The sequence below is a fragment of the Ornithodoros turicata genome, chromosome 10, assembly GCF_037126465.1.
Source record: "Ornithodoros turicata isolate Travis chromosome 10, ASM3712646v1, whole genome shotgun sequence".
Lineage (NCBI taxonomy): Eukaryota > Metazoa > Arthropoda > Arachnida > Ixodida > Argasidae > Ornithodoros > Ornithodoros turicata.
Genome location: NC_088210.1, coordinates 23588596 through 23612141, shown reverse-complemented (window position 1 = coordinate 23612141; position 23546 = coordinate 23588596). Strand labels below are relative to the sequence as shown.

Genomic DNA, 23546 nt, shown 5'->3' with positions numbered 1-23546 from the left:
GACGGTGTATTCGTAATTACTATTAGGTTCCATTATGATTTTGTGTTTGGCTCCCGCGTCCAAGCTGTCCACGTGGTGCAAGCCGACATCGGCTGTGAATTGGTCCAACGCCACCAACTTGTCCAATTTCCACGTAATGAACAAGCTGAAATCTATTCAACACGAAATAGATTTAATCGTCACCTTATAAATGAAGCATTCAGACACACAGTATGCGCGTAATTTTTGTGATGCGACGGGGCAATATCGTCAAACACAATTGCCGCTTAATTGCGTACGTTTAACGTACTCCATTAGCGGAGCCCCACGTGACATATCATCCGACCGCTCCGACCTTCCAGAAAACACAAAGGAGGGAGAAGACATCTCTCCCCGGACGCCGGCGTTGTTGCTAGGTAACGAGTGCCCTCACCAGAACATGACATGATTGTAATTTGGGGGCTTATGATTACGTCACCTGCTCCTCGCGTCATCAAAACTTGTGGAGGCTCAGCAGATCTTCAAAAGTTGACAGAAATCCACAGCGTTCGTAAACAGATCGAAATTTTGCTATAGAGTCCTTGTGGCACCTTCTTTTCATGGACTAAATAGAATAAGCGCTGTTTCGCTAAAGTTTCCTTGTTTCCCCGTGCTCAAACATCATACGTCACGCGGCAAGGTCACTGAATGTCGCAATAGGCATATGTGCTTGGGTGGATCCAACTTGATTACAAGCCACTACACTGAATGCAGCTTCGTAATGTAATGACCCTCCCTGTAGACTTACCAAAAAGAGGTGGGTACTCGTGGAAGGCCTTCATTTCGTTGTTGCCCTTCCAGTTGAGCGTGTAGCACATGTAGGTTGGCAACCGCGAAAAGGATTGTTCGATTTGCCTGTGCCAAGAACAGAAAGCAGCTCACACGACTGTTTTGATGACACTTTTTTTTGTTTCAGACGAGAAACATTACAACGATAGAAAATGAACACGACGGTAGAATGTATTTCGCTATTTCTGAAAGATATCCACTGAATTCACATTATCGCGATCAAGTACGTAGGCTGGCTGGTGCGATTCCATCTTGTTACACAACAGAGTGAAGGGTACAAACATATAGAAAAAAAAAAGAATGCGACCGGCGCTCTTCCGTTATTGCTCGTTGTACTGGAGTTCCGTAGTGCCCACCATCAATGTTTCCTAGTGACCTGAAGTGACCTTGGAGGCCCAGACCAATCTCCTCGGGTGACGTAATCAGGTCCCCGTGACGTAGCATCATCATAGCTGAGCAGCCCATTTCTCACTGAAAATTCGTCTGCTATACGGACACGACGCGGCGGCATCTGCGATGGGCTCTTTACGTCACAGAGTGACGTCAGCATAACTCACTCATTTACGGTGTCTTTGAAAGAGGGGAAGGGAGCGGGCACTACAGGCGGTGAGGCACGCGACAATCGTACTAGCGCAAGACGGCATGTTACTTGTTGCACGATACGTACGCTGCTGCTAAGAATGAAAAAAATTATGGTGGGGATCTTCACAGCTCCTTTAAGAGTACAAGTCTAAGAAAATACGTACTTTCTTTATATTGTTGTCAGTTGTTAATTTAAAACTTCATGGGCGAGAGCAAAGTACTCGTAGACCCGTTACAGCAGTTGTTGCAGCTAAGGACACTTCGTCTGTTTTTCACGTGTCGAATCCACCTAGATCAGCACTATGGTGACGTCTTATACGAACGTAACTTGTCCTCGAAGATGAACTTGTAGTAGTACAGTGTGGGATCCTCGATGGTTGTTTGGATGACATCCGTGGAATCCAAGGCTATTTCGCCCAAGTTCCCGTCTTCGTCGAGAACACGTCGTAGGTCCGGAATCTGTTTGTTAATATGACTTAATTATACCGTTAAGAAATGTCACGCGACCTTATTGTGCACCACCTCAAAATATATCTAAGGAAATGCACGTCGTACAGCAGATGTACGTACCTTGTCGTTTGTCATATTGCAGAATGCAGGATATCGCTTGCACAGCTTGTCTTTCTTGACCCTGCACAGTGCAAGAAGCAGCAGCAAAGAGCAGACATCGAACGAAACATTATAGAAAGAACATCAGCTACAACAGGGAAATTTTTTTTTGTATACCTACCAATTTGTGATGCAAATCGAAATCCCTGGAAAGCGCAGTGTCTGCGTGCTTTCAATGACCACGTCCACGACGGTAGGGTAACCTAAGTAGGACACCAGCGTTCCAGTGCCCTGGTACAGTAATCCCGTCACCATCAACAAGCCATTGACGACTCGAAGCACCTTGAAGACCACTTCCCTGCAGCAGGAATGCATCCGAGAAAAGCAGCATGTATCTCGACACCTTATGTGTGACTGCAGCCATAACTTACATGTTTTGACGCCGTGTACCAAGACGGCCCTTTCTACCTGGGACCATTTTGCGCACTTTCTATGTCCCCTCTAGGAGCGCATCAGTCTGCCCTGCATTTGGGCCTATACAAATTATGATACGAGTGTCCTTCGCATTTTGTGCTTGTCGCATAAACGACCGTAATATATTCAGGGTCGTCTACAGGTAAATGGGATATCGATTGCTTGTAGCGGGGACCTGGCTTGGTGGGAAAGGTCGCACCTGCAGCTTTCACGCCACTTTAGTGAAATAAACGGAGCTATCAATTTCATTTTTTATTTTGTTTCGGAACAGCCGATAACGATGATGTAGTCTTTAGACACGAAAGGGAAAGAGAGTGGCTACATAAAAAATAAAAATAAAATAAAATAAATAAAAAGATACCTGCACCATAGAAACAAGGTCGATGGGATGTTATTTTAATATAAGTTTAGCTTCTTTACCAACATGGTTTGCTGCAGTCATCTGTTTTCCTCTCCATGATAGTTCCTAGGTCTTGCGGGTACCCAAGTCCGTATATGTACCCCGACAACATCTGGATGTACGAATAATGTCCTAACGAATTCGTACGTCCGATGGATATCCCGATGTCCATCAGAGGTACGAATCCGTTAGGACATTATTTGTGTATCCAGAGGATATTCGGTGTTCTTAGGGTACCTGAATGTACGTGCCTCCGGCATGCATTCCGTTCGGGTTCGCTCTAAATTTGTAAGTATTGCATGACATATTCCTTCTACAAACACGTGTTCAGTACGAAAAGGAAATGGCAACAGAAAACGGGTGGTCGATAGAAAAGAGTATTGTAAGATATTAATATTAACCATTTAAGGCAAGGGGTGGTAGTCACAGTACGTATATATAAGAACTTTCATCATTTTATGAGCACCTGGAGTGTTTCGGCCTACCGCTTTCCCATTACGGTCGAATCGTACGTTTATTTGGTTTTTCTTGTACAATGCTAATTCTGCAATGCAATTTTAAATATACGTAACTACTTACGAAACCGTGACAACTGTCTCAGCCCATCATAACGGTATCTACGAGGACTCGAAGAAGGCATCTGCTTTGGGTCACGAAGGCACATGCATGAAAAATTAAGGATGATAGAGAGCAGTACACTGTGTGCTGCCTTTTCAGAAAATATTCATTCTATACATAACACATTCTATGTACCAGTAGCCTTGTGTATTTGTGCCATAACACGACACCAGCTTGATTTATTCGCTCCACAATTGCAAGGGTTGCATCGTGAGCGTTTCGGTTTCTGTTTCTCCCAATGGAGCGGTTGTTATCGACATCACGACAAAAACGCTGCGCCACTCTGTTCTCGTCTTTTCCGAGCAGAGGAGGAGCAGAGCGTATCTGTGTGCGTATGATGTGAGCATTCATCAACAGCAAAATATATTACACATTGCACACATAAACTTCGTGTACAAGGTATCATCTTTGTTCACATCATCTCAGCGGGTGCAAATTTTTATAGATTACTTTCTCAGCACTTGAAGATAGAAATGAAAACACTACGCATCTTAGGCCTGACTATATAACCCGGAGGATACTGATGTTTCCGTTCGGGTTCATAGTGAGCAAAATAGCATCACAGTAGATTTTCCACATTTTGTGGCGTCGAACAGGCAATGCTAGAAGTTAGCTGTGTTCTATGCCAGTTTCAAGGGGATAAAATATGCAAATGTGGCGTTCTCGTTGTCCCAAGTTGTGATGGCGAACACAACAAAAACAAGGTGTTTTGTTCGTGGCTGCACACGGGTTTACGCTTCTTGGTTAGTACTTATTAATAGACGGGTCACGACGAGTGATCGCTGTAGTGTCTCGCGAAGCGTATACTAACAATTGTAATAAAATAATTCGATATTCAACGCCGCGAGATGACCGTGATCGGCATCGACGCCACAGTAGTCTATGCGAGTTAATTTGGCCCACATAAAGGTTCCGAATTCGCTGTTACAACGTTTCTCGTGAATTACGAAGTACCTGTCCATGTTGTACCGTGCCACCAGATTAATGGCGTCCTCGGGTAGCTTCGAACCCGCAACCTTGGGATCAGTGAGGGCCACATTGGCTTGCAATTTTGTACGCGTGTAGTGCCATGCAGTGTCGGAGCTGCGACAGCGTTATGCATACATCTTTGTACTTCAATTCGTTTGTCACGTTCATGCTTCAGAAGTAATTTGCAGATTGCATATTGAAATTTTCATTTGCTGTCCTGCTTGACGAACGATGTCGTATCTTTTCAGCCATGGCTGATTTTGTTGAGAGCGAGGCCGAAGAGTCTGATGATGAGGCGGTGACTGGAAAGAACAAAATAATTGATGATGATGATGAGGAAGAGGAAGAAGATGGTAAGCATCCCACTGTGACAGGCCTTTGTGAAAACCATTCAAACAGTGTAATGCATGACAGATGAACTGTGCATGGTGGCAGGGCATGCTGTGCGAGAGTCACGTATATGTGATGGATGCTTACGCGACTGTTTACAGTTATACTGATGAAATTATTTATGTGTGAAAAATATATGCTGAACTCTCTTTACCATTTGTCATTGCTGCCATTGGATAACAGGAGGTACTGGAACACTGCGAGTTTCCTATGCATGCATCGAATAAATTGTAGAACAAAAAGAAAAAGAACGAAAGGGCTTAATTACCACACATTCTCTTAAATTATCTTCACCTTACAGATGACGAAAGGCTTCGAGAGGAAATGAAAGACCTAATTAATGACGAAGAGGAAGAAGTAGATGATGATTCTGATAATGAAGTGGGCAAAAAAAAGCGCAGGCATCACGGTACGTGAAGTTTGGTTCGTCTTTGTAGGATTGCTGTTGTTGACATCATCCTTACATTGCTCCTTTTGCATATCATGTCTCGAGCAGACGATTTCGATGACAATTTGGAAGATGAAGATTACGACCTCATTGAGGAGAATTTGGGAGTGAAGGTTCAGAGGGTAAGAAAGTGTTTACTCATACACTGTGAATACTGTAGCCTTACCATTCTGCACATTTGTGGTTTGCAATTGTGTTAAACTAATCAAAGATTTCTTCTTCTTTTTTTGTGGCTCTAAAACTCTGAGCTTCCACGAGCTCCTGCAGTTCACAAGCAGAATGTAAGATCTCCATGTTTTATAAATTCAGAAAAAGAAGTTCAAGAGGGTCAGGCGCATTGCCGACGAAGAGAGTGACAATGAAGAGAGCAAGGAGAGCATGAACAGAGATGCCATTGCAAATGAACTTTTTGAAGGATCAGATGCTGTAAGAACCCCCCCTTTTTTTGCTTTTGGTTGATAGAAGAATTAGGTGAAATTGCTTACGTCTGATTGACACTTTTTTTTTGTAATTGTTGAAGTCTTCTTGTGAAGAAGTGGTTAGAGTGATATAGCATAATAAGTTGTTGATATCTCTAGGATGGGCTGGAGGACGGCGATAAAGAACGAGGGGAACTGGAGGATGAGGAGGCCAGAGAAGCGTCCGGCTCGGATTTGGAATCTGGTGAGCTGCGCGATATATTTATGTTGTTTCAAGATCCATGTACAATGTGATCTGGCCCCTTTGCATGTAAAATTTCTACTACTGCGCACACTAGTACTACACCTGTACATAAACAATGAATTCTCCGTGGTCTGTATAGCGTCACCTACATGACCGAGAAACGGCTTTCAACAACGGAGTTCTTGACACTATGGCATGGATTTTCTAGGATAATGGTTGCTTTATGTGTTTCTACCGGCATACCTTGGTCTGTCACAGTACAGTATACAACGGGACTCCTTTAGGGACAGCCCCTGTGGTCGTCTTAATCAAGGAAATTTACACCAACATTTTGCAAAGAATTGTAAAGACAGTGCTAATTGTAAATAAGATGAAAAGTGCAGTCTAATTATTCACAGGGATTCTATTTTCACTTATTTTCTACCCAAAGTAAATTTTGATTTTAAAATGTGTGTAACAGCTGTCATGGTTTAAGAAATAAACTAGTTTAAATAAATCTAGTAAAGAAACTAACAGGCAAGTAATGGGAGAAGTCTAGCACTCGCAAGTGAATAAGATAAGTATTTAAAGAGATTGAAACATTTATTTTACTGAAAAACGAGCTTTCGGATGGAGTCCATCCTTCATCAGGCGCGATACATTGAACATATCTTTGAACATATCTTTGAACATATCTATGAACATATAATTGAAAATAGATGTTTTAATCTCTTTAAATACTTACCTTAAATCTAGTAAAGGTAAAATTAAATCTACAGGAAAGGTATGGTTAGTTGTTCTCGAGCCCAGGTGTCTTATGACTATTTTTTTTAATCCCTTCGAAACTGCATGTATGCATGTATGTTGCTTTTGTATGTATGTGGCTAGGAAAAATGAGTGATCTATATGAGTTGCAGTGACAAAGACGATCATTCCACTCCTCATTCCAAGATGTTGAATGCGAACCTTGTTGTCACGATTGCCTCCAGATCCAGATGACTTCATCGTTGATGATGAAGGCCAGCCCATTACGAAAGGGAAGAAGAAAAGGACTATCAAATACAATGATGTGTGAGTTTCCATATTTTATATTTTGCTTTCTGTTAAATTCGTTTGTTCAGGTTGAGACGCAGCTTCTGTTTTTTCATGCTGTGTGATGAATGGCACATGTTTGCTTGTGTATCCCCTTCTGCTGTCCCTTCTAGAACCTTGCTTTTCTAATTTGCAGTGCGCTCCAAGAGGCTCAGGACATTTTTGGTGTTGACTTTGATTTTGAAGAATTTGCTAAGTACCAAGATGAGTACGATGAGGACATGGAAGAAGAGGAGGTAATGATCGCATCTCTGTGTTGAAGGTGTCTTGTCTAGGGCCATGTGTATAGCCTTACAATATTGAAATTATTCTCACCAGTATGAGGATGAGGAGGAGGAAGGGGAGGCTCGACCGCGGCCAAAAAAGACGGCGAGGAAACGTCCCACCAAAAAGAGTATCTTTGAAGTGTACGAACCCGTTGAACTGGAAAGGGGCCACTTCACAGACCGCGACAACGAAATCCGAGCGACGGATATTCCGGAGAGGTTTCAGCTGAGGGCCGTACCTATGGGATCCGCTTCTGAAGAGGAAATCGCTCGGGAGGCCGAGTGGATCTACAAGCAGGCCTTCAGCAACCCTACAGTATCTCTGCAGTCAAGTGGCGCTGAAGAGGGAAGCGGAGGTCCCGCAGCAGATGCTGGTGGAAGGCACCAGCCATTGGCAGGGCGCAAGAACGTCACTGCAGTCTCGAAGATTGCGGAAGCACTTCGCTTCATGCGGAACCAACTTTTTGAGGTACGTGCAGCACGGTTTCTCATGTTGCGTTCCATATGGGACAATGTCTGCGGCAGATGCTATGGCACCATACACCATAATGTGCGTTTTTCTTGGAGCGCCTATTTCAGGCTACATGTTGCATGATAGGTCGCATAGGTCACGATGAATCTGAGTCGACCGACACTGTGCTTTCCGTAGAGGAAACCGGATTACTCCCCATCAACATTTTACATGTTACATGCTTCATCATTTACCTAGCCTAATTGGATGATTTTTGGTGTGGGTTTTAGGGGGTACATGAGGTATTAATTTTGCAATTTGTGAGCTGAAATGCTCTACAGCTCTTTCATGTTGTATCACTTTAGGTTCCCTTCATCGCATTCTACCGAAAAGAATATGTGGAACCTGATCTGAACATCAATGATCTTTGGACTGTTTACAAGTGGGATGAAAAGGTAAAGCGTGCCTTTTCCTCGTGGACATCATTTCTAACAGTGCAGGCCTTATGTGTTGTACGCTTTCTGTTATTTATGTGTCATCTGTACATCTATCCGCGTATTCACGCGAGCGACGTTCCCCGGAATACTACAGCGGAAGATGCGAAAAAAGTCATAGCTTTCTGCTGTCACATGAACGCAAGCGCTCAACTTCCTGTCTTCACGTACACTTCTAACCGCGGGGAATATCCTGCGACACAGCCACAAGATATTCCATAGCAGGCGACAGCAAAAGACGCTGACGGTGTCATCTGCTAAGCGTCGTCTGCCAAGTGTGCAGTGTGCCACTCCCGATATTCCACATCGTGTGAATAGCTCAACATAACACGGGACGGAGCTTCGGTTCCACGAGCTCTGTTTTCGCTTTTTCTTCCACCGGAATCTTCCGTGATGATGTCGCTCGTGTGAATACACGGCATATGTTGCATATGTTACATCTTAGCCTCTTCTTATAAAAGCTGACATATTATGATATCTTCTCCCATAACTCAGTGGTGTCAGCTGCAGACACGGAAGAAGAACTTGCAAAGGTTGTTTACAAAAATGCAAGAATACCAGTGTGACCAGATTCTTCAGGATGATCTTGAGAAGCCGCTTCCTGAAAACTTGCGCCCAATCGACGACTCAGACTTCCAGAGGTGTGGCGTGCAGTTTCAATAGGTGAAATTGAAATTGTTAAGCATTCATCCCGATTTCTAGGCTAGACGAAGTGCAGTCGTCGGAGGAGCTGCGGGACGTGTACCTGCACTTCCTGCTGTACTACGCACAGGACATACCGGATATGCAAGAAGCCCAAGCTGCGAAACGAAAAAAGAAAAAGCAGGAAGCTGCTGCAGCTGCAGCTGCAAATCCAGATGAGGAAGGGAACCCAGAGAAGGAGGCCGACGATAATGACGATGCGGACGATGCGGATGAAACGCGGCTGAAGCATGCTGTGCGCAAGGACATGTTTGCTGTGTGCCGGGAAGCTGGACTCGGTACGTAACTTCCATTAAGTTTGGATACCTGGAGTGTGCTTGCGTTATGCGGTGTATTCACAGCGAGGCTTCTGCATGGTTGTGAATAATGAAGAGCTAGAGGTGGAAATACTACATTGCAAGGGGGAGTAGGGGTGCATGGTGACTCATGTAGGTCGCATTGTTTGATGTTGCTCATGGATGCAGTGTGATGAGAAAGAGTATAGCCGTTCCAGTGTGAATACCTCTTCTGCTGTAACAATTTGGGGATGAAATCAAGTTTGTAGCTACATCTAGGTAGTAGTTGGGGGAAATATCACAAAGCATAATGTGACGACAAAAGAGAATATACATATCCTTCATACTTTTGCTTTATGTTTGATGGGAGAGCTGAAAGTCTGGTAAAATTTGAACATTCCTAAAGCACTCATTACCAAAAAATTCAGTAACGTACTCAATTACTGGGTGTCACGCCTGACACTGCCCAACATATGAAGGATCATTTCCATGAGAAATGGCCTGCACAGGGGCAATGTTGCAGATGAAAGTTGAAGCAAAAACATGTTCTTCTGTGCCATTTACTACACGTCAGAAACTTGCTATTTACTTGACAGATGGCTTGGCACGAAAATTTGGTCTCACGCCCGAGCAGTTTGGTGAAAACCTGCGGGACAACTACCAGCGACATGAAGTTGACCAGTTTCCTGTTGCACCTCTGGAAGCAGCAGCCGACTTTGTCAGCAAGTAAGAAACTACAATGACAAGTAGTTCAGCCAATTCATGGTGCACATTTTTAATGTTTTCTTCCCCTGCTTTTGTGATGCTTAGGCGTTTCACAACACCTGAGGAAGCACTTAAGGCGGCACGCTACATGGTTGCAACGCAGATCTCAAGGGACCCAGTGGTGCGAAGGTGCATGCGGGAAACATTCTTCGAGCGAGCGAAAGTGTGTGTTAGCCCAACAAAAAAGGGCCTCAAGGTGCGATGTGTTTTATTGCCAATGGCGTAATGAACTAAGTTCTATAGCTGCAGACATTCTGCACATTTATAATCATTCTTTTCATGCAACAAATACTTTATTTGACTGCATATAATGCGAATTCGTCTATAAAGCGAAGTGACGTTTTCGCTGCCCGACGGGAGAACAGCTACGGCGAACCCGTGAATAATACGATGCAGGATTTTTGCATTCCCCTACGAGAATAGTTACAACTGCGGATGCTTGGCAGAAGTGGATTGGATGCGATCATTTTGCAGATGATTTATCGAGCAAAAACGTCATGCATGTGACCACTTGCCGCTGCGCTGCTTGCATGTTTTTGACGTCGCTATTGCTTGTGTGACCAGTATCGTCAGGATCGTCGAGTATCTGCCGAGGAGCAGAAGGATAAAGGATGAGGAGGAATCGTTGGATAAACTTCGAACCGCAAAAGGCTTTCCGTGTAGACGTACAGAACAACAGCAATGTCCGTTCCTGACGCCAACAAACGAATGTTATGTTGCTGGAAACCTCAGCTTCCAATATATATATTTTTTAAATTTTATTAATACCAGAGGGAAGTAGGTTAATAGAAATAAATACATAAAAGTAATAAATGAAACGAGGTTCGAATGCTCATAAACAAGTACAAAAAATGTCAACAACAATATAGCTTGCCTTTTGAATTTCAAAGTTAGACTGGACATCTCGACGGCCTCTTTAAGTCACTTCCTGTTTTGCCAACGCACGTGTCTGTCACATGACACACTGCTGTAGACTAACCTCTGCGGAGCTCGGAGCGGCAGATCGGAAATGTGTAGCGGGAGAGGCCTGTGATAGCGAGTGTGGCGCCTTGGTACCGCACATAATGCGAGCCCACATATAATACGATCCCATTTTTTAAGGCTGATTTTCGAGGTAAAAAACATCGCATTATAAGCAGTCAAATACAGCAGCTTCTTCTTGAGTGTTGAAGTATTAAACGTTATCTCTCAAATCTTTTGTCAGGAAATTGATGAGAACCACGCTTGCTACACGATGAAATACCTTAGATACAAGCCGGTGAGAAATCTGGAAGGAGAGCAGTTCTTAAACTTATCGTTGGTGAGTGTGGAGATGGTTTCGGGGCATAGCATCTTACTGTATACTGTGTGCCCTATTAGTGCATGGTAAATGGATCACTGAGCTCCTGTACATAACAGGCTGAAAAAGAAGGACTTGTCAAGCTCTCCATTGTCATGGACAGCGATACACAATCTGGAACCTATCTTGATGAAATCAAGCAGTTGTACTACAAGGTGAGTATGATTTGGCATCAATACTAGGTGGATTTGTGAAAATGTGATGCAATGGGCCAACTTGTTTGGCCCTTATCACCCTGGGCATAACTTTGTTGCGATGGGAAGCTTTAGGGTGGCTCTTTATTTGAGCTGAGCAAGAAGAGTATATTTGAGGTCTCTCCTTTTTTTTGTGTGATATGTCATCCACTAATATGGGAGTGAAATTTGCTGTTTGTTAGCTGGCAACTTTGGGATGGCATTGGGTGCTACATATGATTCTGGGAGTTTCAGTTTTGGGTGCGAAGTTCTCAGTCAAGATTGCACTGGTCCGCACAGTTGTTACGTGTGTTCAGAAAAATGCTTGTGTATTCGCTGTACACATTCAAATTTGGATTTCGTTTTTCATTCAATCTTCCTGTGCAATATTGCGATAGTTGGGTCTATTTGTAGCATATCAGATGCCCATAAGCTACAGATGCACTGTTGGTTATAGCATTTCAGTGCTGTTTTGGTGCACTGGATAAAACAAGGTTCTAACTCGACTCATATCTACTCTCAAATTTCAGGACGAATTCAGCTCTAACGTATTAGAATGGAACAACCAACGAAGTGAAGCACTTGGATATGCTCTCAACAAATTTTTGTATCCAACCTTTGAAAAGGAACTAAAGATACGTCTTCTTGGAGAATCTCAGGAGGGTGTCATTAAGGTGAGTTAATGTGATACGTATATAGCTTGTTATAAACCACTCAAAAGTTACTGTTATCCATAAACTGTTCCGTTTAATGTAAACATATCTGTGAACTGTTATCCATAATCCAGTTGTGTTTAAAATCTGGTTTTATTTCAGGGATCGTAAAACAGGGTAAAATTGGGCTATATAGGGTGTGAAAGTGCATTTTCGGGTGGAAAATGTAAAAAAGGAGCGTTTTTCGTATTTTTTATGAACGCAAGATGTGGAACAGCCATATTGAATGTGCAGTGCATAGCATGCTTCAGTGCCTGTATCACTGACTGAATTGGCACTTTTCCAAGTTGGTTTTTGGGTTCTTTTCCAGTTGTACCCAAAATAACAGTGATGTAAATCAGGAGGGTAAAAATGGCTTTTACTGGGTTGACCCTAAAACGCAAGGCCCTATGCATACATGGGTAGATACATGTTCTTTCTTGTAAAACATGTTTTACACCTTTGCTTTCAGGCATGCTGTCGTAAATTGTACAACTGGCTGAAAGTTGCTCCTTATTCTGTCGACCCGCAAATGGAGGAGGATGAAGATTTCGATACTAGAGATGGAATCAGGGTGTTCTCTATTGCTTACGAAAATAACTGGTGGGTCTTTGTTGTGGTCAGCCTGTAGCAGCAATGTGCAACAAAGGCACCCTTTATTATCACTAGGGAGGTCCCAGCTTTTGGGGCACTCATTGATGGCACAGGAGAGGTTTCGGAATATCTGAGGTTACCACACTTGCTCAAGAGGAAGAATGCATGGAAGGAGAGAGAACGTGAGCTCAAGGTATGCTACTCAAGTAGATAGTCCCCTCTTTTACGAACATTGAATAAGGTACTAATGGGCTGTGTTCAATTGGACTCCAGGAACTCGACTTGAAGGTGCTTCGAAAGTTTATCATGAACAAGAAACCTCATGTTATCTGCTTGGGAGCAGTATCAAGGTTCGTAGATTGATCTTGTCCTGCCACGGAATTTGTCGTTACTTTTTGCTGTGTGCGATGCTGATCTTCAAAAATCCGTTTAAAGGGAGGCGCTGCAGATAATTGAGGACATCAAGGCAGTCGTAACAGATCTTGCTGAGAATGAACAGATGCCCTTAATAGGAGTAGAGCTCGTGGACAATGACTTGGCTACAGTCTACATGAACTCAAAGAAGGCTGAGGTTTGTATCATTTAAAAAGCTTTTTTTCTTGTGTAACTACACCCCAGCTCCGCACAACGCGTAGAGGCCCTAGCTTTCTGTGGTGGAAAATTAACATTTCCGCAAAGTGGGATTTACAAATCCGCGGGATTCCGCGGGCAAGAAAAACAAGCGAAAAAAATGTGCAACATTCTCCCAAGATCGCGTACCGACTTGTCCCGCATGCTTTTCCACCCTTTCATAACTTTTCAGTGTGCAAAAAGAGAAAGAAAGACTCAAATCTGACAGTTTCTCTCCAGGCGTTCCTGTCGTTACACTTTCTTCCGTCGCGGCATGTTCAACCGTGCAAGCGTCAGCAGTATCAGTCACGTCAGGAGTTGCAGTTGCGACTGATCGGGTTTAACCCACAAAATTGTTGCAGATCAATTGAAATGCTGACATAATTCTGTAAGATATAAGATATTTCACGAAAAACACATGACTCTGAGGGAAACAGCAGGTTTTGCGAGACACAGCCACTTCTGCGAAATTTCACAGAAAGCTAGGGTCTTTAGGTATGCTCTTTCTTGTTACGTCAGAATGGCTTCGCTAATTTGATGTTGCTAATTTATTCCTTCAGAATGACTTCAGGGATTACCCTCCTTTACTTCGGCAAGCAATATCCTTAGCAAGAAGACTACAGGACCCTCTTGTGGAGTTTTCCCAACTTTGTACTCCCGACGAGGAAATATTTTGCTTGAAATACCACCCCTTGCAGGCAAGTACTCATCTGCTGAGACAGTGTCAAGTGCACGGAACCAACATGCTTCAATTCACACTATGCTTCCTCATCAGGACAATGTTCCGAGGGATGAGCTAACCAATGCATTGAGCCTGGAGTTTGTGAACCGGACCAACGAAGTGGGAGTGGACATCAATTTGGCAATAACACACCCACACACATCATTTCTGGTTCAGTTTATTTGTGGCTTAGGTCCGAGAAAGGGATATGCGTTGCTCAAAGTAAGTGAAGGACAGAGGGCAGTGCCTCGATGTTGCGTAGTTTGCCGTGGGTAACTGGAAAATTTATTGCTGAAAAAAATTTCATTTGCTTCAGGTACTAAAGCAGTCTCATCAGCGCTTGGAGAGTCGTTCTCAACTTGTGACCGTCTGCAATATGGGCCCAAAAGTGTTCATCAACTGTGCTGGCTTCATAAAGATAGACACAACATCGTTCGAAAACAGGTCAGCTGGAGTATGCTGTCTTCTGTATACAGTAGAACCTCGTTATAACTCTATAGTAACTCCACTTGTAGTAAAACTCTGCTTATAGTAAACGAGAACTCTGGTCCCGATAGAATCCCTATACATTCAATGGCACACCTGATGTAATAAAACTCCTGATCTAGTAAAATTTCATCCTGGTCCCAGAGAGTTTACTACAAAGGGGTTCTACTGTAGTGAATATTTAGGGCCCTGTGTTTTCGGGTTTTATGTTTTTTGAACATCAGGGGGTAAAAATCGTGTTTTATGTCGGAAGCCATAGAACATGGCAAAATCGGGTGGTATTGGGTGGGAAAGTAGTAGTAGGTGGATAATAAAAAAGTGAGCTTCTCCATTTTAGGTTAACATGAGCTGCAGAACAGCTGTGCTGAATATCCAATGCTTAGTGTTCACCAGTGCCTGTATTGGCGACTGAATTGGCACTTTCCAAAGTTCGTTTTTCAGGGTTTTTCGGGTTTTACCCAAGTGATGATGATGCACATCGGGGGGGGGGGGGGGGGGGGGTAAAAACGGGTTTTACCCTAAAACACAGGGTCCTACGAATATTGTGTACCTCTGCTTTATGCTAAATAAGTGACCTTGCAGAAAAAAGCAGTTCTTTCACACGATTTACACTGCAGCACAAATGCTTACGTGGAGGTGTTGGACGGTTCTCGAGTGCATCCTGAGGCATACGAGTGGGCAAGGAAAATGGCTGTCGACGCCCTTGAATATGATGATGTTACGGAAGATGTAAATCCGGCTGAGGCCCTTGAGGAAATTTTGGAAAACCCGGAGAAGCTGAAGGTGCGAAGGGCAACGACTGTTGGTTGCGAATGTCGTTTAGCATGTGAATCAGTTTTGCGACTATTAATCCGTAACATTGCACGCATTTTAGGACCTTGACCTGGATGCCTTTGCTGTTGAACTGGAGCGTCAAGGTTACGGAAACAAGAGCATCACTTTATACGACATACGCGCGGAATTGAATCATCGTTACAAGGACCTGCGCACTCCCTTCCGGCCTCCCAGTGCTGAAGAAACATTCAACATGCTCACGAAAGAGACTCCACAAACTTTCTACATTGGTGAGAGAATTTTGCTGCAGTAGCTGTCGTGCGGCAGCCTTTACATTGCAAGTCTTTGTTCTGGAATTTTCCACCACTCTGCTAATTTCGCTTTCTGCTCCATCTGGTTTGAACACATACTTATGTAGGAATGTGCTGTTTGCTTGCAGGAAAAATGGTTACCTGCCAAGTAATTGGCATTGCGCGGAGAAAGCCCAGAGGTCCGCAGCTAGATCAAGCGAATCCCATCCGAAATGATGAGACAGGTCTGTGGCAGTGCCCATTCTGCCTCAAGAACGACTTTCCCGAGCTCAGTGAGGTGTGTGGCCCTTGTTGCTCCTTTCCTGGAACTCTGGAACCGTTGCTGTGGAATTCAGTTGACTGCATTTGTACAATTGTTGTGCGTTTCACTGCAGGTTTGGAACCACTTTGATGGTGGGAGCTGTCCGGGGCAGGCTATGGGTGTCAGAGTGCGCCTGGACAATGGCGTTAGCGGGTTCATCCTTACAAAGTTTATTAGTGACAAGAAAGTCACTAACCCTGAAGAACGAGTGCAGGTAATTGTTCTCGTCACACGTCTTTCGAAATGTGTTACGTGCGGAGCAGGGCTCCCTCACGAGAGCGTATGACGGTGAGGACGTCCTCACCTTACGGACGTTAAGGTGAGGTGAGGAAATATTTCAGAAAAAAGATTGAGGTGAGGACAATTATTAGAAACGAATCTGAAGTGAGGAGAGAGGAGTGGAGAAACCTTTGTTGTTAAAAATTGAGGTTGGGGCCAAAAAGACTGAGGTGAGGTGAGAAAAAGTTTCAGACAAAGGATTGAGGTGAGGCAAGAAAATTCTTAGAAATGAATCAGAAGGGGTGAGGTGAGAAGCCCTTGTTGGTAAAAATTGAGGTGAGGGCAAAGATTATGGGGACATTTGCCTGCCTCTTGTCACACGTTTTGAGTCCAGTGTTGGGGATTTGAAATCTCTGATTTGGTTTAAATCCACAAAAGAGGCTGGCAGATTTGATTTGGATTTGATTGATGGCTTCATTATGAGCAGGATTTGGATTGAATCACATCTAATCGGAGCTTCGATAACTGTGGTCGATTCTGAAACCATTCCACAGCTGTTCAGCAGTGTTAATTCCTCTTCTGGATTTGTGGATTTGATTTGGCATGCTGAAAATAAATCCAGATTTAAAGTGATTTGATGTTTTTGAATAAATTTAAATCCAGACTTTATTTGGATTTGATTTAAATCCTGTTTGCTTCCTCATATCCCCAACACTGGTGTTGACTGTTGCATCGCTTACAATCATTTTGCCCTTTTCAAATCTATAGGTGGGGATGATACTGCACTGCCGTATCACAAAGATCGACATTGAAAGGTTCACTGTCGATCTCACCTGCCGTTCATCAGACCTTGCTGATGCAAACAATGAATGGAGGTAAAGTTCTTAGTGGATGTGCAGTGCTGCATGCGTGCTTTTCAAACAGACATTGATATTTGTTCCGTTGCTTGTCTTTAAGACCGTCCAAAGACCTCTACTACCATTACGAAGGAGAGGAGAAAGACAAAAAAATTCATGATGACAGCAAGAAGAAGCAGAACAGGCAAAGTATGTTACCAGACTGTTACCATTCATTAAGACTATCAGAATTATGATTTTGAATTGAGTTCAAATATACAAACAAATTCTGTTAGTTGCTCATGCTTTTTTACTGTGGGGTTATCCACAAGCATTCCTCTGTCAATGCCATTTTGTCTATTTCATATTAACTGTCCATCAAATGCAAAAAGGTCATTATTACACCAAGATTTATGTTAAACGATGCATGGTTTAGCATTACCCAATAACGTATCATGCTAAAATTATGAGACCTTTCTCCATTGGGGATGTCCGTGAGGTTTTAAGCGTACAATTTATTTTAGTGGCTTTTATTAATTTACTTAATTTTATTTTATTAGTGAATAACATCAGCATTTAAAAAGAAAATTGGGACTGTATATCTTTGAGCCAGCTGACGTCACGGCTTTGGGTCATTGCAGCGTATGTGAAGCGTGTCATAGTCCATCCATCCTTTCACAACATTTCGTACAAGGAGGCTGAAAAGCTTCTTAGCACCATGGATCAGGGGGAAGTCATCATAAGGCCAAGCAGCAGGGTAAGTTTGAATAAGTTGCAGAAATCTGGAAAACTCTATGAAGATCCCTGTTTTGGGCTGTGCGAATAGTAATTTTTAAAATCGCAGTGAATACGAAGCGAATACCGTTGCATATGGAACTGCACACACACACACACAGATGTTCAGCATATTTACGTGATATGTGCATTCAGGTCTTCGTTTGAAGCACCACTCACTTCGTTTTGTATCCTGTCCACCAGAGGAGGGCTTGGGCTTATGAGTGCCAGCTTTGGAAGTTTTTGAATGTGTTTGTTTTAGACGAGACATCACTTAAAAGACATCGATTTGAAATTGGAATCCAGAATTCCGTATTCGATATGAAATTCATATACAGTATACAGTTAAAGGCAACGAAAGGGGCGGGTTGGCACATGACTGAAGAAACAATACACATAAAAACAAAGTAGTGAACATTTGGCAGTATTCGTAGCTGGCCTTCCACGTTGGGGAATGTGGCTGTTTGCCGTTGTTTGGGCCAACAGTGATTTTGTGCAACTCAACAGATCACCATCTCAGGCAGGTGGCTGAGTCACGTCAGATGCACAGGTTAGGAAAGATGTGCATTAGTACACCCACTGCGATGCTCTGGCACAAACAGAAAAAATTCATTGATAAGCGCAAACTGTATGGCTGATTAGGGGTTTGGGTTATCTCAGGTTGGCTGGAGGGCGCTGCCATCTTTGCATCGTTTGTGTCCCTTTGCCATTTCTTGTTAATAAAGGTTGAAAATACGACGTTCCCTGTACTTGTCTTGGTGTTTCTCTGTCATCGATTCTTCAGTATACAATTATTCGCTTCAGTAGAAAAAAAATATCCACGTACTATTCGCACAGCCCTACGTTGCTTGTAAGCATCACACACAGACTCTAACATAGCTGTTCCCTGTTATTCTGTTGCTTCAGGGTGTAGACCATCTTACTGTTACGTGGAAGGTGTACGAAGGCATTTTACAGCATATTGATGTGAAAGAACAGGGCAAGGAGAATGCTTTCAGCTTGGGATCGTCTCTTCTTATCAATAGTGAGGTAAGAACTGTGAAGCAGGTGTATAGAAAAGCCGTATTTACTCGCATGTTGGATGCATTCGCGTATTGAACGCACCCCCAAGTTGAGCGCCAAAACGCTGGTACTTTTTTTGTTCCTCGCACATTAAACGCACCCAGACTCTAGTAGCACGGCTGGATCGTCTCGCACAGTCAACGAGAAGGAACGCCTGGTGCCAGAGTGATGAACGACGAATGCGACGGAAGTAGAGAACGATTTTGTCAACGCTTGATGGAACAGAAGACGATTTGGTGTGGGAGAATCTCGACATTAGATTTCAGAGAGATCGCTGCGGATATCTCGGTATAAATCGAGACGATGTGGGACAATTGCGATGTTCGATTCTGGGGAGATCGCCGCAGTTATTTTGAAATAAAGCAGGGGTTAAGTGTACCTAGAGTGCTGGGTTCCAATTTTTCCACGTGTATTGAACACGCCTAATTGAACGCATTGAATGGCGTGATTATTTTTTTTAAGAGTGTGTGTGTGTGTGTGTTATACACGAGTAAGTACGGTCTAACCCAGAAATCTGACACCTACGTGCAGGAATTTGAAGACCTGGATGAAATCATTGCCCGACACGTTCAGCCAATGGCTGCTTATGCACGAGATCTGGTCAATTTTCGATATTTTCGTGGTGCTGAAGGAGGGAAGCGGGACATCCTTGAGAAGTTGCTGAGTGAAGAGAAGAAGAAGAACGCATCGAAGATCCACTATTTTGTCTCTGCCTCAAAGGAGTTTCCTGGAAAGTTTCTTCTGTCGTACCTGCCTCGTGTCAAGGTAGGTTACATTTTACGGAACAGGATAACACCATCATCGTTATTATGGGGAAGCTTATGGTTTGCAAATATGGTGAGAAGCGGTGCTGGTGATGCAAAATTGAATGTGCCCTCGTAATTATCAGAGGGAGTCACTGACGAAACTTTTGTCACCAGCTCTGGTGACTAATATGTGGACACATTAGATTTTGTTCTGAATATTTGGTGTGTTCCACCTCTCCTACTCTCAAGTAATATGGCCGCTGAGCAGCATTTTACCATGCAGTATGATACTATACTTGTGGGATGTATAATTAGGGACCGGCGTTTTAGGGCTTTATGTTATTTGAAAATCGGGTAAAAATCGGGTTTTAGTATTTCAGGAGCCGTACAACAAGGTAAAATTGGGTGGTATCGGGTGGAAAAGTAGATTTTTCGGGTGAAACATAAAAAAAAGCATTCCTCGCATTTTATATGAACATAAGATACGGAGCAGCTGTGCTGAATGTCCAATGCTAGTTTTCTCCAGTGCCAGTATTGGTGGCTGAATTGTTGCATTGCCATGTTCATTTTCGGTTTCTTTTTTCGTTTTTTTTTTCGGGTCTTACCCTAAGTGATGATGGTGCAGATGGGGGGGTAAAAACTTGTTTTACCAGATTTTAACCTAAAACACAGCGCCCTATGTATATAATTAATTTTTCAGTGCAACAGAATTGCCCAGAAGGTCAGATTTTTTTCCCACTTTGTTGCAGCAGGGTTTCTATTTTCCAGTGAGGCTTGTAAACTGTGCATCACTATTCTGCATTGTTCGATGGTGCTTCGGTCATTACTGCCGTTTTCCTCTGCTCGCTCAACTGTTGCTTCCACTTGTGTTGGCACCACTCTCTTTATTACATTATCGATGCTTTTGTTACTTCCATTAGCACGCCACATAGCATGTGAGGCATAATTCACTATAATGCGTGTTGCTTGAGAGTAAGATTTTTGTAATCGTTACTTTCAAGATGAGGTACGGTGGGGCTCAGCAATATTTCAAGTTCACGCAGTTTCGTGCATTTCTCGTCCAGCACCTCTCACAGAGCAGGAATAATGCTTTCATTTCAGGCTCGTCACGAATATGTCACGGTGACCCCTGACGGCTTCCGGTACCGTCAGCAGATGTTCCACTCAGTAGGTTCTTTATTCCGCTGGTTCAAGGAACATTTCAGGGACCCAATTCCTGGTACTCCAGCAAGTACAACAAATGCACGCACACCTATGGGACAATCGTCATTCATTGGCGCCACACCCAGCATCAACATTTCAAGTAAGCGTCTAGAAATTCGAGCAAACTCACAATTGAGCCACGTGTAAATGAACCCCTGGAAAGGAATATGCCGACGCACGCTGCAGCAAACATTTTCGGAGGGGACAGTGAATTTCTATCCGCACGCTATCGCATACCCCGCAATTTTGCGTCAAAGTCGAACCTGAGAAACGTCGGGCCCGTAATCACTTGAATCGCAGAAACGTTGACAGGCAGCTTTCACTAACGCATTTCTTTTAACCCCTTTCAGACGTGGACCCCCAGACCATTCAAAGAGCTGCCGCTAATATTCCGAATCACATGTTTGCATCGCTGTCTCAAGTGGCAGGCCAAACACCGTCATTCGCTGGGACATACGGTGCCTCATACACCGGCCCATATCCATACCACCAGGTACAGTGCACGTTCTTCTGTTATTTCACTGCACTTGCCTCTCGTTGTCGTCGTGAACTACAATATCTTTCCCATTTGCAGCAACCATACACCCCTTCGCAACCTGTGGCCACCCCAATGGTTACTCCGTCATACCATGCTGTGGCCACACCATCAGCGGTGACCCCACGCTACCCGCAGACACCTCAGGCAACGTGGGCTCATCCGAGTCAGACTCCACGAGGCGCTCATACTCCACGCCATACTCCAGCTGCCGTTCAGTCCAACCCTATTCCCACAGTGGTCTCAAGCAGCAAGTACGTATCCTGTACATCAGTGGTTCTATGCTTACGTTAGTATTTGGTGAAACGAGCAGCGTTGTGAAGACGGTTTTAAGGCACCTGCTGGTACCTAATAATTGGAGCCTGAACATGAAGAGCCTGAAGTTTTTGGGGAAATATTTTTGTCTAAATTAGGGGGTAAAAATTGAGTAAATAAACGCTTGCTCTAAATTCATGCGAACTCGAGTGGAAAAAACTTTCAGTGTGCTAAATTCGGGGAGAAATCGGGCTCAGTTACTCATACTAACTGTACTGGTTTGGTACAAACGGTGATGTAACTGCGTTTTCTACCAAATAAGTTAGTGTGCATTCCTACTGACATCTCAATGAATGCAATTTGGCGGGTAAAAATCTGGTTTCACCGTAAAGAGGCAACCTTCAGTTCAGAGTGCAACTTTTCGTCCCAGTCCACCCCTGTGTGCACCAGACTCAAACTACATTATGTGTAAACTGCGAAGGCGGCAGGCAACACTGTTGGGCTCCAGGGTAGAAAAAACATCATGTACAAGCTTGCTTAAGTAACTACACACTGTAGCATATGTCATCTCATAACATTACAGACATTCAAAGCGCACATGCCTATGCGCAAAAGACTAGTGCATCTCGAAGCGTTAAGCTAATTCTAAGTTGCTCTCGCAGGTCCGCTTCAAACCCGTCTGCAGCCGATTGGAAGCGTATGGCAGAGCAGTGGGCGAAGCAGAGGCGAGAACAAGACGGACCGAGGACACGTACTCCGCGAACCCCTGTGCATCCTTCACCGAGCCCCATGGTCGAATCAACACCTCAAGGAGATGCAACACCGCTCATCGACGAGCAGTAGGGCCGGTATTCCAACGGAGTGTTTCATACATCTGCGTGTCATTCATAAACATTGCTCCACCTCTTCCCATACTGCTAGTGGAACGTCGGGACGTGCTACACGGAATGTACTAACGAATGTACAGTCTTGTATTGCCAAGGGCACATACTTTCCTTCCTTCTACAGCCATTGTGAATTGTCTCATGATCCAAGCAGACACTGTAAATATTCCAGGGCCCATTTGTAATCCAGAGCGGCACCCCTGAATAAAGCGATACTCTGTACAGAATTACTGCCATCGTATATTGAGACATCTAATACCTGTGCCACATGGACAGGAAAAGTTGTATGAAGTGCCTAATAGTTGTTTGCAGAAAGTAACGACTTTAGTTTGCATAAGACCACTTTATACTATCAAATGCAAGACGCGTTCTTAAATTTTAGCTTTTCATTTCACGAAAGAAACGTTCCAGTTGTTTGGAATTTTTTTCAAATTGAACCTTACTGCACCAATTTGCTAATGCAGCAGTGCATGGTTCTTTTAAGTCTGTATAAACGGTTCTGTATTCACTAGGACTTCGCATGAAACTGATGTAGTCTACACTGAAACTTCAGAGAGCCATTCAATTGTTCTGGCAACAGATTCACATGAAAATCAGTGTATTACGTAAGTTCCAGAATATTAGATGCATTTTCAACTTGTAAACAACATTTCATTCTTTAAAGGGAGCATGAAGGGATATTTGACAAGCCTAAGATCATTTTCAATTTGTTCCTCTGTACTAAAGCATTCACCGTGTGAAATATGAAGTTGAAAATCGTTCAACTAGCGAAAATATTCTATATTAACCACGGCTGTGAATGGCGGCTGCTACGACCTGCCTGCGAGGCGAACTGGTCGTGGCATCATACACAGGGGATGTTGCCGATTCGCGGACGGTATCTTGCGAGCAACTTTCAAAATTTGCAAGCAAGCTTGCAATCTTTGCCATGAAATATGTTTTAATTTGACCTGGAGTTAAGATCGTATCTAATCATTGACAGAACTAACACAACTGAATGAACGAATAGTTGCTAGTAGGGAAGTAGGGAATACCTCGCACATTTAGATTGCAGTTTTGTTTAGATTTTGTTTACAATTTGTTTGGAAACGCGGCTCAACCCGCTGCC

General features: G+C 43.6%; 1 protein-coding gene and 1 long non-coding RNA gene across 3 annotated transcripts; one reads left to right on the top strand and one right to left on the bottom strand.

Annotated features, from left to right (window-relative positions):
* LOC135371241 (uncharacterized) lies at window positions 1–1740 on the bottom strand. The gene is made up of 3 exons (XR_010415542.1): window positions 1718–1740; window positions 767–873; window positions 1–152 (listed from the first exon to the last, which is right to left on the bottom strand). It is a non-coding gene; the product is annotated as an uncharacterized LOC135371241 (long non-coding RNA).
* A 1979-nt stretch (window positions 1741–3719) lies between these two features.
* Window positions 3720–22665, top strand: LOC135371113 (transcription elongation factor SPT6-like). Of its 2 annotated transcripts, none has more exons than XM_064605125.1 (37): window positions 3720–3829; window positions 4648–4752; window positions 5091–5198; window positions 5286–5359; window positions 5547–5663; window positions 5816–5900; window positions 6869–6950; window positions 7108–7207; window positions 7290–7706; window positions 8054–8143; window positions 8678–8823; window positions 8885–9162; window positions 9756–9885; window positions 9970–10120; window positions 11129–11224; window positions 11323–11418; window positions 11967–12110; window positions 12601–12731; window positions 12798–12915; window positions 12996–13072; window positions 13158–13293; window positions 13892–14029; window positions 14107–14274; window positions 14369–14496; window positions 15156–15321; window positions 15413–15602; window positions 15752–15900; window positions 15998–16138; window positions 16912–17018; window positions 17101–17189; window positions 17621–17736; window positions 18660–18782; window positions 19347–19580; window positions 20663–20864; window positions 21115–21257; window positions 21339–21553; window positions 22217–22665. In XM_064605125.1, exons 2-37 carry the CDS (start codon window positions 4650–4652, stop codon window positions 22395–22397), a joined length of 5169 nt encoding a protein of 1722 aa, XP_064461195.1. In that variant the 5' UTR covers window positions 3720–3829; window positions 4648–4649; the 3' UTR covers window positions 22398–22665. The 2 variants fall into 2 exon arrangements, with proteins under 2 accessions (XP_064461195.1, XP_064461196.1); XM_064605126.1 differs by having other exon boundaries at window positions 3746–3769.
* Window positions 22666–23546: the final 881 nt, after the last annotated feature.